This window comes from Dermacentor albipictus, chromosome 7, assembly GCF_038994185.2.
Source record: "Dermacentor albipictus isolate Rhodes 1998 colony chromosome 7, USDA_Dalb.pri_finalv2, whole genome shotgun sequence".
NCBI lineage: Eukaryota > Metazoa > Arthropoda > Arachnida > Ixodida > Ixodidae > Dermacentor > Dermacentor albipictus.
Window position 1 is genome coordinate 88,288,348 of NC_091827.1, and position 13,364 is coordinate 88,301,711.

At 44.8% G+C, this 13,364-nt stretch overlaps 1 protein-coding gene across 1 annotated transcript in view; it reads left to right on the forward strand.

Moving 5' to 3' along the window:
• The first annotated feature begins 10,705 nt into the window (after positions 1-10,705).
• LOC139048051 (sulfotransferase 1C2-like) overlaps positions 10,706-13,364 on the forward strand; it is a 212,818-nt gene continuing 210,159 nt past the window's right edge. The window contains exons 1-2 of the mRNA XM_070522432.1: positions 10,706-10,898; positions 12,056-12,087. Coding sequence (XP_070378533.1) covers positions 12,075-12,087 — 13 coding nt within the window. The 5' untranslated portion in view covers positions 10,706-10,898; positions 12,056-12,074. The remainder of the gene's footprint in view (positions 10,899-12,055; positions 12,088-13,364) is intronic.

Genomic DNA, 13,364 nt, shown 5'->3' on the forward strand with positions numbered 1-13,364 from the left:
TGTCGCATGTGTGAATGTGGACAGAAAACTGAAGCTGTCTTAGAAGTTGTACATTATTGCAACAGCTGTGTTCAGTAAGGAGACCTGAAAATGTCAATTTAAAGGAAGGAATGCTTGAGCATAAGTAATGGTTTCTTCTGTTCCTTCGACGCTAGAGGGGGTGTATGTACGACTATCGCTCTTCGACGTTCAAGACTGCGCACCCGTGGGAAGCCTTGTCCCCAGTGGTAGCGGCTAGGTTCGCTGGTGACTTCAGGAAACAAGCAGGCGCTGATGATTAAGTGAAGATAAGGACTTTTCATAAAAAAAGTTGCAAGGTGAATCAAAGTGTGATAAAAAAAGAAAATTCAAGCAAACTAGTTGGCATGAAATGGCAGTGCCTAAGGGGCAAGTATTCACATTTTCTGAGCAGTCGCCCATCAGTAAGACGGGTGCATGAGTCAGTGATCATGCATTCGTGACAAAAGACAGGTACAGCTGGCAAGATAAAAGCTTGTAAGCATTTGCAGAATACGGGTACGAAAAATTGTGAGATTGAGGCACATATTGGAATTGGATCCAGGTACAGTGTTTGTCAAAAGTGGACAGGCTGCTCCGTGCCTTCACTGTATACATCACTTAACACTGTGGTGCAGCTCCCATGATGCTCCGGCACCCGTGATGTTTGGGTGGCGAGTACCAGAATTCTTTTCATTCCACAAGCAATTGGAACTTGCTGCATACCCCAGGAAGGCTGTAATTAGTCTGCTGGTTGCGGGCAACAGAGCCTGTATACGTTTGACAGAGGGTGCATTATGCTGCTGGAATGAAATACGTACAGCGGAGTGCATGGCTTTCGGCACATGCTGCACCATCTAACCGCACCCGCAGTGATTTGCTGCCCGTGCGCATTTAAATCTATCAGACTTTCGATACCATCCTTGCCAAATGCTTCAAGCCTCTGCTTTCCTGCAGTGCTCACTGGTGGATGCGAGTGGACAGAAATTTTCATGCCTCTCACTCAATAGACTGTATTGGGACAACAAGCTTTGTGATAATAACAATGAAAACACACGGACACACACCACCCACATCGTGGCCAGAGACCTTAACGGATTTTCTGACGGGCAGGGAAGTATTGATTGTCGGGGAGTGAAGTAATATTTTTTTCTCGCTGCAAAATATCTTCATCAGCCTTGTTACACCCACGGCAGGGCAAAGGCCTCTCCCATACTTCTCCAACTACCCCGGTCTTGTGCTAATTGTGGCCATGTTGTCCCTACGAACTTCTTAATCTCATCTGCCCACCTAACTTTCTGCCTCCTCCTGCTACACTACCCTTCTCTTGGAATCCAGTCCGTAACCCTTAATGACCATCGGTTATCTTCCCTCCTCATTACATGCCCTGCCCATGCCCATTTCTTTTTCTTGATTTCAACTAAGATGTCATAAACCCACCTTTGTTCCCTCACCCAATCTGCTCTCTTATCCCTTAACGTTACACCCATCATCCTTCTTTCCATAGCTCATTGCATCGTCTTCAATGTACGTAGAACCCTTTTCATAAGCCTCCAGGTTTCTGTCCCATAGGTGAGTACTGGTAAGACACGGCTGTTATACACTTTTCTCTTGAGGGATAATGGCAAACTGCTGCTCATGATCTGAGAATGCCTGCTAAACAGCCAAACACACCCCAGCCAATTCTTATTCTTCTGATTATTTCAGTCTCATGATCCGGATCCGCGATCACTATCTGCCCTAAGTAGATGTATTCCCTTACCACTTCCAGTGGCTCTCTACCTATTGTAAACTGCTGTTCTCTTCCGAAACTGTTAAACATCACTTTAGTTTTCTGCATATTAATTTTTAGACCCACCCTTCTGCGTTGCCTGCCCAGGTCAGTGAGCATGCATTGCAGTTGTTCCCCTCAGTTACTAAGCAAGGCAATATCATCAGGGAATCGCAAGTTACTAAGGTATTCTCCATTAGCTCTTATCCCCAATTCTTCCCAATCCAGGTCTCTGAATACCTCCTGTAAACACGCTGTGAATAGCATTAGAGAGATCGTATCACCCTGCCTGACGCCTTTCCTTATTGGGATTTTGTTGCTTTCTTTATGGAGGATTACGGTGGCTGTGAAGCCGCTATAGATATCTTTCAGTATTTTTACATATGGCTCGTCTACATGCTGATTCCGTAATGCCTGCATGACTGCTGAGGTTTCGACTGAATCAAATGCTTTCTTGTAATCAATGAAAGCTATATATAAGGGTTGGTGATATTCCGCACATTTCTCTATCACCTGATTGATAGTGTGAATATGGTCTATTGTTGAGTAGCCTTTACGAAATCCTGCCTGGTCCTTTGGTTGACAGAAGTCTAAGGTTTTCCTGATTCTATTTGTGATTATCTTAGTAAATACTTTGTAGGCAATGGACAGTAAGCTGATCGGTCTTTAATTTTTCAAGTCTTTGGCGTCCCCTTCTTATGGATTAAGATTATGTTGGCATTCTTCCAAGATTCTGGTACGCTCAAGGTCATGGGGCATTGCAGTTACAGGGTGGCCAGTTTTTTTAGAACAATCTGCTTACCATCCTTCAACAAATTTGCTGTTACCTGATCCTCTCCAGCTGCCTTCCCCCTTTGCATAGCTCCCAAGGCTTTCTTTACTTCTTCCGGTGGTACTTGTGGGATGTCAAATTCCTCTAGACTATTCCCTCTTCCACTATCATCGTGCGTGCCACTGGTACTGTATAAATCTCTATAGAACTCCTCAGCCACTAACTATCTTATCCAAATTAGTAATGATATTGCTGGCTTTGTCTCTTAACGCATACATCTGATTCTTGCCTATTCCTAGTTTCTTCTTCACTGCTTTTAGACTTCCTCCATTGCTGAGAGCATACTCAATTCTATCCATATTATACTTCATTATGTCAGCTATCTTATGCTTGTTGATTAACTTGGAAAGTTCTGCCAATTCTGTTCTAGCTGTAGGGTTAGAGGCTTTCATACATTGGCGTTTCTTAATCGGAGCTTTCGTGTCCTGCGATAGCTTACTGGTATCCTCTCTAACGAAGTTACCACCGACTTCTGTTGCACACTCCTTAATGATGCCCATAAGATTGTTGTTCGTTGCTTTAACACTAAGGTCCTCTTCCTGAGTTAAAGCCGAATATCTGTTCTGTAGCTTGATCCGGAATTCCACTATTTTCCCTTTTACCGCTAACTCATTGATTGGCTTGTTATATGCCAGTTTCTTCCGTTCCCTCCTCAAGTCTAGGGTAATTCGAGATCTTACCATCCTATGGTCACCGCCTCAAAACATGGTTGTGACTAATGTACATGGCGTCAAAGTATAGCAGAAAAATTTTCTTCCTCACTCTCTGGCTGGTCTTCTAGATCTGAAGACTGTGTGAGCAGCTTTAATATATTTTCCTGGCTCAAAAAATGTAGACAAGCCTGTTTTGATGCTGAAACAGAGAAAACATTCCTCCTAATATTGTCACAGAAATTCAAGTGTAAATAAAAAGCAATTCTTATTTCAGGAAGCTCAATGTCGTAACACCGTACAACATAAAAGCATAAATGAGATCTGCCACGCACACTACAAATTTTAAAGATCCAAGAAAAATTACTGTATATGCTCACGTAATGAATGCACCCCCATCTTTCCTCTTGAAAGTTGGGATTTTTGTTTTGCCCCACATAATAATCTCACCTCAACTTTGGTCCCATGCAGTCATGCGATTGAACTGTCGTGCTATAGTTTTTTGGTGTGTCTGAAAACTTTTGCTCTTGCACACGTGTTTAGAGAAAGTGCACTTAATCTCAATGCCCATCAGTGTGTTCAGCACAGCCTAAGTAGTGATTAAAGGTTTGACGTTTGGTGTTGGAGCAGTTGATGGCAAAGCCATGAGACCAGGGAACACTGGCGGCAACCGTGCATTAAGAACAGGCTGAGCATAATAGTGGTTGCTCATGACCTGGAAGAAAAAGCGACCGCAATAATGCTCCGCATGTTCTTACCACATGCTTGCCCCTACCTGCTGTTGGGATCCTGGTCTGGGGTTTGTGGTTTGATTTGTGCACCACACAACGGGTCAATTGCCTATGCCACTGGAGCACCTAAAACGTCATAGCGGGCTTGCTATACAGGGGCTTCATACTAAGCTGATTAAGCAGACCCATGCGGTTGTCTTGTCTCAATCACGGAGCCTTGCCTGCTAGTGAGATGAAGATTGGGAGGTAGAAGCAATCGCATTGGATAATTTGACATATTAACGACTCTCAAATGGCTCCATGTACAGCGAAACTCCATTCATACGTTTTTCACCTGACCGAGGAAAACAAACGTAACAGCCGGAAAAACGCAGCAGTCAGGAAAGCTCCGAAAATGAATGAACAAAGTGCAGCTTGAACTATAGACAATTTATTTCCACAGAGTGCGCTTAGGACTTAAAAAAGTCTAGAATGGTGGCTTGCCGTTTCTTTCGCTCGCTAGCAGTCACCACACGTTTCTCAATAGCCTGGAAGTCCGCATTGCTGTCAGCGTCACTGTGAGGTACGACGTACCTGCAGAGGAGGTCCAGAGCCGCGACGGCTTCTCCAAAGGTAGGATTTGGCAACTCCCCGGCATCATGCGGCTCGTGCTCTTCATCGACACCGCGCCACGGCAATGGCAACGGACGACGGAATATCCGCGGGAAATTTTGCCCTCTTTGGCATAGTCATGCTAACGTGCTAATGATTGTTTAGTATTGCTGCGGAGGGCGCGCGTCCGAGCAGCCCGGTTGTGCGCAGCGCGGTGTGGTTTCGCGAGGAATGTAAACAAGAAAGGAGAGTTGGCCCGATAGGTGGAGCAATGCCATGAGCAACGCCAACATCCAGCTTCACTTTAGCTTCACAAAGAGTGACGTCAGGACCTCTCCCGAGTTTCCTTCCTTTGTGAGTCGACCCGTCCAACAACCATGCGTGACCGTAATCACAGTGATGATAGTGAGAGCATTTTTCACGAATGGCCACCTAGTGGCAGCCTCTCGAACTGGCGTGCGGCTTCTTGCAGCCAGTTCCATAGCCAAGCCCGGCCAAAATTTGTCAAAAGCCAAAATGGCGGTTGGAGCGCGTTGCCTACTTTAGCCCAGGTGGGTTCGGGGTGCTAAGTTGCGACATATCATGCAGGAACGTTTTCACAGCTACTATGTAACAGCGGGGCTCCTTATACATTGGATCCTATGGAAGCTATGTTGGGACCGGATGAAAACGACGTAGCAGCCGGGAAAATGCAGCAGTGAGGAACGTAACAGCGGCGTTCTACTGTATATAGGAGCACACTCCATGTCTAATAAAACAACATATTTAACCACACTGGCGCAGCACCCAAAATCCACTTTTTGTGCCGTTGTTTTCCCTAGGTCATTAGATGGGGGAATTCAATTACTCAGTCATGGCCAGTTGGATGGGTTGAAGTGCACAGAGCACTCCAACCATGATGTCACACTATTTTGCTGGACTATGCCCCTGATGTCACACTATCACCCCTACGTATGATGCAGTGACAAGGCAGTAGGGAATTGGGTGTCAACGATGTTCTCATGCCAGTCCCTGACGTTGGCGCCTTGCATCAGTTAGGGGGCCCGTCGTCATGGACAGCTCGTGGCGATTTGAGGAGCCTGGTCTTGACAGTCATTACCATTTTCAGGAAGTGCGGCTGTTGCTGTCACCCTGAAGGGAGCTTCTTTGGTTGCCCTTCAGTTGTTGGCACGGGTCCCATTGTAATCTAGGTAGGCGCTGGTGAACTGGTCGCTCTATGGGAAGCACGCCAAGGTTTCCCTCGGCGTTTTGAAATGGTACAGATTCCTATGCCGCCGAGAGAACCAACCTGAGCATGACCAGCTGTCAGGTTGCCCAAAGCCTAGGTGGTCAGTCAGAACCTTGGGGTTCCCTCCATAAGTGATGGTTGCTGACACACTGCATCTTGAGGTCCCAGCATTTACTTAGTTGTGGTGTTCTCCCTGAGAGCAAACAAGCACACACACAACCACAGTGTGCAGGAAAGCGCCATGATTGCACCGAATCATCAGGTCCAGCTAACAAGTCTATAGTAACCTGCCCAGTATAATAAACACAGCCATCAAATTGTTTTCCTTAAACTTTGTTGATGCCGAAAATTTTCCCTGTAATCCAGGGTTTGCAATCTTCCCGCAACTTCTGACAATAAAAGGTACTTCCCAGTAACAAAGCACCACATTGTGTGCAAGCGCCTGGAATTACATGCACAAGACATAAACAGCACGCACTATAAGATGCGCTGATAATAAAAAGAGAAATGCATTGCAAATTATGCAAAAGACTCATTTAGATGGGCTGGCTTTTCCGACGCTGTTTGTATCGGCTACGCACACGCTGTGCAGAAGTGCAAGCTTTTGTGCCCTCATGTGGAGTTGGGAAAGTTGCGAGTGCATTCAGTATGCAAGTATACACGGTAATTACTTTTTCTTGGTTCCTTAAAATTTGTAGTGTGTGTGGCGGATCTCATTTGTACTTGTATGTTGTATGGTGTTACAAGGTTGGGCTTTCTGAAATATGAGTTTGCTTTTTATCTAAACACTGGCAATTTCTGTAGCAATATTAGGAGGAATGCTTTCCTTGTTTCAGCATCAAAACAGGCTTGTCCACATTTTTTGAGCCAGGAAACAATATTATAGCTGCTCACACAGTCTTCAGATCTAGACAACCTGGCAGAGAGTGAGGAAGAAAATTCTTCTGCTATTTTTTGATATCATGTACATTTGTTGCAAGCACATATTGTGGTAGAAACAAAAATTAACTCCCCAAAAATTGACACATTCCCGTTCGCGGGAAAGTCCATTAAGGTGGTTGTGTGTAGCTGGGGTCACGATGTAGGTGGTGTGTTTCCGTGTGCTTTAATTGTTACTATCGCAAAGCTTGTTGATGTCCCAACACAATCTTTTGAGCGGGAGGCAAGGAATGAAAAGAATTCTGGTACTCGCCACCCAAACATCTGGGGTCCCAACGACGCCATGGGAATCGCACCACAGGGTCAAGTGGTGCGGTTCCCATGTATACAGGAAAGGCATGGAACAGCCTTTCCACTTTTGACGGACACTGTACCTGCACCCAATTCCAATAACACGTGCCTCAATTTCAAATTTTTTCGTACCCACATTCTGCAAATGCACGCTGCTTACCAGCTTTTATCTTGCCAACTGTGCATGTTTTCTATCATGAATGCATCATCACTGACTGATGCACCCAATGATTGATGCACATAAATTTTAGAAATAGAGATTGTTTATATTCATAGAAATATACATCATTGGAAAGATGAAACATTGCTCTATTTTTCTACATAATTGCCATCTTTTTCTATGCATTTTGGTAGAGGGTGCTCGAATTTCTGTATCCCACTGTCATAGAACTGTGCCGCCAACGCATTTGGGAAGCGTTTCACCTCTTCTTTGATTTCATCATCACTGCGGAAGCGTTGGCCACTCAAATGTTCCTTTAGCTTGGGGAACAAGTGATAATCATGAGGCGTGATATCTGGACTGTGCGGTGGGGGGGACATGACAGTCCAACCAAAATTTGTCAAATGTTCCTGGGTTTGACAGGAGACGTGAGGTCGGGCGTTGTCGTGAAGCAGCCTTACACCAGCTGCCAGTCGTCCTCGCCGGTGGTTCTGGATAGCTTGCCTGAGTTTTCTGAGTTTTATGTTGCACAATAACTGTCCGAGTTGATTGTTGTCCCACGTTCCATGAAATCAATCAGCAGTATCCCCTTATGATCCAAAAAAACACTGGCCATGACTTTGTCAGTAGAAGGAACTTGTCTGAACTTCTTTGCGGCTGGTGAGTCTGGGTGACACCACTGTTTGTATTTTTGTTTCGTTTTGGGAGTGAAATGGAACACCCATGTTTTGTCTGCCATAACAGTGGAGTCCAACAATCCTTTATCTTCTTGACACTTTTGAAGAAACTGGCGTGTACAGTCAAGGCGTTTCTCCTTGTGGTCTGATGTCAATAGCCACGGTACGCATAGAGCACAACACTTGTGATACTTCAATTTTTCAGTAGAAGCTCTTTCCACTGTACTGTAAGAACTCCCAGGAATCTGAGCATAGTGGCAGGGCTCGCAATATGTCGGTCGCTGCGCATCGCGCTTTCAACAAGTTCATGTACGGTGATGCACTTTGCATCACCGTACAAGCACTTTGCGTCAGACCGTCTCGATAACCGCCTCCGAAAGTGACGGTCTTCCACTCCGTTCATCATGGACTTCCTTCCAACCGGCACTAAACTCTCTTCACCACTTTTGAACATGTTGAATGGACATACACTTGTCGCCATACACCTCTGTCGACTGACAAATATGCACGGGTGGAGTCCCTCTGGCGCGCAATAAGCTAATTACGGAACGAATATCGCACTTGGTGGGATCAACAATGGGAACCTCCATATTGGACGGCTGCTGAGCCGAGAATGAGCAGCATAGTGAAGCGCAGCCGGGGCGAATCAAGAGTGGGGAAACAGCCGTGCGCAGCAGTGTTGCCAGATTTCGCTTCGCACCTTCCCATGTGGCTGGAGCTCTTTGGGAACCTTATTTCTGGATCAACCCTCATACTTGGCTGTCGCTGTGAAGAAATCCAAGTTGTTGACAACTTACTTAAAGTAGTTTTATTTATTTATTTATTTATTTATTTATTTATTTACAGAGTACCTACATGCCATAAAGGCATTACGTAGGGGGGAACAAAATATAACCAGTAATACAGAGAAGCTTTTGGACAGATATACTCACAAACAGAAGCACTACAAAGCTGTTAGAGAAAGGCATACAAGTAACGTGAAACAAGCAGGTTCCAAGATATATAACACATACATTTGTTTCACAAGAGCACTGTCACAGCATTGAATAGAATAGTTCGTTATTTGACACATTTACTATATCATTTGATAAACTGTTCCATTGTCTAATTGTTTCGGGGAAAAAAGAGTAGTAAAAAGTGTTTGTTCTGCAGTTATAGGCTGAAATCCTTTTGTTGTTATCACAGCGAGTCGGTATATAATCTGGTTCCAGGAGATAGTTATAGCGATTAGTACCTGTCTGATTATTATATATTCGGTGCAATAGTTTAAGCCTTAACTTCTGCCTACGCCTATGTAGTAGATCCCATCCTAAAGTGGCCTTCATTTCGGAAACGCTAGAGTACGGGCTGTAATTATTGCAAACAAACCTTACTGCTTGGTTCTGTAGTTTTTCCAGTCTATTAATGAAGTAATCTTGATAGGGATCCCATATTACACAAGCATAATCAAGTATTGTTCTAACATGTAAGAAGTATAAAGTTTCTTTAACTTTGCGTGTTGCCTGTTTAAAATTTCTGCAAATAAAATGTAACATCCTACTAGCTTTTGCTATGACAGTGTCGATCTGTTTATGCCAAGTGAGTGATTCGGTAAAATAGACTCCTAAATACTTATATTCCAACTGTATGTCGATAAGCGTGCCATTGATGTTATATCGGTGCTGAAATTTGGATAATGTTCTGGAAAAACTTACGCTACTGCACTTTTTTATATTTAAATTCATGTTCCATTTTTTACACCAGATCGCTACCTTATCTAAATCTGTTTGCAATATATCTATGTCATCTTCAGTGGCAATTTCCCTGTAAATCACACAGTCATCAGCAAATAGTTTTATGGGTGATGTAATTAGTTCGACAATGTCATTTATGTAGATTAAAAATAGCAAGGGGCCCAGTACGCTTCCCTGAGGAACGCCCGAAGAAACAGTTATTCGTGAAGATGCAATGTTGTTTAGGACAACAGACTGGGTTCTTCCGTTTAGGTAGTTTCGTATCCAATTTCGAACGTTTTCGTTTATATTTAATGCAGCGAGCTTTACATTTAGGAGCTTATGGCACACAATATCGAAAGCTTTTTCAAAATCAATAAAAACCGCGTCTACCTGACTATTGTTATCAATGGTTTTAGATAAGAAGTGCTGCAATTCTATTAGTTGTTTGTTGCAGGAATAACCTTTTCAGAAGCTGTGCTGGGAAGGTGTAAAATAAGCGTTTGAGTCAAGGAATGCAGATATGTTACTATATAAAATGTGTTCGAATATTTTGCAACATATTGATGTTAGTGAAATCGGCCTATAGTTTTCTCTGAGTTTTCTATCGCCCGATTTAAAACGAGTGTCACGCTTGCCGTTTTCCAATCTTGGGGAATGAGGCCTGTTTCAAGGGAAAACTTATAATTGATCATTAAATACGGAGAAATGATGCCATGACACTCTTTAAGGACTACTGGGGATATTTCATCAGGTCCTATTGCTTTTGTGTCATCTAAATGCTGTAATAAAGAGTCGACGCCACTAACATCAAATTCAATGTGAAACAAAGTGTGATTGCACGAGATGGATGTTCGAGAAAAAATTTTTGTAGTCCTGTATGTTGAGGAGGGATGCCACCACTCCTGGGTCAGTCATGAGGTTGATCACCGCATTATTTATTTGAATCGACACCCGAATCAGTGTCAGGGCATTGACGCCCCCTCTGATGTTGAGAACACTGACTGTATTTGTCATGGTACTTTTGTGCGCTTCGACCTCCATGACGTTTTGTCTTGATGTGTTTTCAGGTGATCGGCATAGACGAAAGTGTCCCGGCCAGTGCTGTGATGAACCACACCGGAAAAACTGCGGGCCGGGTCGACAACGCAGGGTGAGACGAGGCACACAGTTTACTGCTTCCCTGATGCAGAGACTCACCCCCTAGCTGTCTGCCATCTTCACTTTGGCCCAATCAGAGAGGATGGCCGATCAGCCGTCTGCCATCTTGACACTGACCTGGCCAGGGAGAAAGGACTCCATCTTTTACGTCATGTCAGGTAAGACATGACGTTCCCCTCCGCGGCGTGCTCTACCGCTCTATGCCGTGATGCCGTTCAAGGACGGCGCAACACGAGGCCGGCATGCCATGCAATGCAGTGAAAAAACCTTTCGCTCCATGGGAGAGCAGATGACATCATAAAAGGACGCCGTCAGCCTAATTTTGCTCATATTTTCGCGGAAAAAATCACCTCAAGGGTGCAAAAATGTGCTGATTGACAGATTATATTTCGGTTAGTTTTAAATGTCTTCATTATATCCGCTGACGCATTCTTATTTACTTTGTTAAAACCGGACCCAACATGTATTGAAAATGCAAAAGTGGGAATGGGAAATGGAAATCCTTTCGTCGTAACCGCTATTTCGCTATAAGTGGCTTCGTTATAACTGGGCTAGACTGTGCTGTCCAAAGTCTTTTGAGGTGCTCTTGAAAGTTCGAGGCGAAGACAACGGCATCTAAATATGGTACCAGACAAATTTGCCGCTTTAAGCCTGCCAGCACCGTATCCATTACCCGCTGAAACGTCGCTGGTGCGGAACAGAGACCAAATGGCATCACCTTGAACTCAAAGAGCCCATCCGGAGGGATGAATGCTGTCTTCTCGCGATCTCTTTTGTTGACCTCAGTTTGCCAGTAGCCGCTCTTCAGGTCCATCTATGAGTAATACTTGGTGTTGCAGAGCCGGTCCAGTGTGTCGTCAATACGGGGGGGGGGGTAAGCGTCCTTTTTTGTTATGTTGTTTAAGCGGCGGTAATCAACACAGAATCGAAGTGCGACATCTTTCTTTCTCGGTAGAACAACCGGTGCAGCCCATGGGCTGTTTGATGGCTGGATGACGTCTTCGCGAAGCATTCTTCCACTTGGTCCCGGATGGCTTGTCGTTCTCACGGTGACACGCGGTAGGGGCTTTGACAGAGAAGTCGGGCGTGCTGGTCAGTTATGGTGCGATGCTTGGCAATTTGCCTTTGTCGGACCTTCGGCGATGACGAAAAACACTCGCTGTAACTTCGAAGCAGATTGCGGATCAGGTCTTGTCTGTTCCGGGGCAGGGCTGGTTTGATGTCGAAAGTGGGCGAGTTCTCTTGGTCAGACGAATCTTCTGCGGATGGGTCGGAGAAGGCTAAGGAGTTTTCTTGTTTTCTTTCTTGTTTTTAGACTTCTATGCCAGCTGACAATGACGGAACAAGGTAAGTGCCCCTTGTTATCCTTTTCCCATGTAGCAGTCCTTAGAGACAGTCAGTACAGATACCTGAAGGAACATTTTCCAGCAGGCCCACACGTGCCATACATAAGACACCTCAGCGGGGCACAAACGTCAGATATTCTACCGCTAGTTTGTGATACGCCAGTTGACACCACACACTTTATTATCAATGTAAGCACAAACAACCTAAGAACACAAAGTGCCGCGGACACGATAGAGTCCATGAGCGACGTAATAAGAACCATTCAAGCCGCTCGCCCAAACGCACATATAACCATAACGACTGTCGCTCCCCGCCTACAAAACAAACACCGCCCACTAATGTACCAAACTAATGCACTCATGAAACACAATGAGGAGATTAACAAGCTCAACTCATTAATTTTCAACTTAGAACACGTCCATAAGAATATTGACACCATGCACCGCGCAGAAATACACAAAGCACCACACGAACACCTAGCTTGGGACGGCTTCCACTTGAACCGCAGTGGAATAAAGTTAGTTTCCCAACACATCAAGTCTTTTATTAAGGACAAGTGCAGAAAAACTTAAATTCCACCTCAAATACCACCCCCACCAACTCTGCGGAGCGTGCCACCGCGAACAACGCAACTGCGACAGTCACTTCGAGAACACAGGCAACACACAGCGGGATGCAAAGCAAGCCACTGCTCAAGTGAAACAGTCACCTCAAGAACTGTTGGAACACAGACAGCAGAATGTACAAACAACCACAAGGCACACACTACACCAAAAATGACATCAACCACAGTGCAAACAGACACAACTGCAACAGACAACAGAAAACCCACCACCGAAATCTTCACACAGACCCCCACACGCCTGCCTGCACACACAAAGTCAAACAGACACTGAGATCGAATTAAGCCAGGCATACGATAATAAACCGGCCAAACAGAAAAACACCCCACGCAAATCTGCCCGCAAAAAGACAAGTAAATGAGACACATCGCAAATCAAGAACTCTTCACTGCCACGAAGCACCGAATTCCTACAGGCTAGAAAACTTACCAAAAAACATGTGAGCTACACCTCCCATCTGAAAACCTACACAATCTGCACAGAGAAAAATATAATTCCTAAAGGTCTAACACTGAAGGCTGTACCAGCTCTAGGAACACTCCCACCACACCATCGTGCAAACTGGCAAACAACATTGCACAATGCTTCACTTTCACTTTTGAATATCCTCAAGGAACACTGCGAAGAGCAAATCGAAACTTTTAGCCATAGACT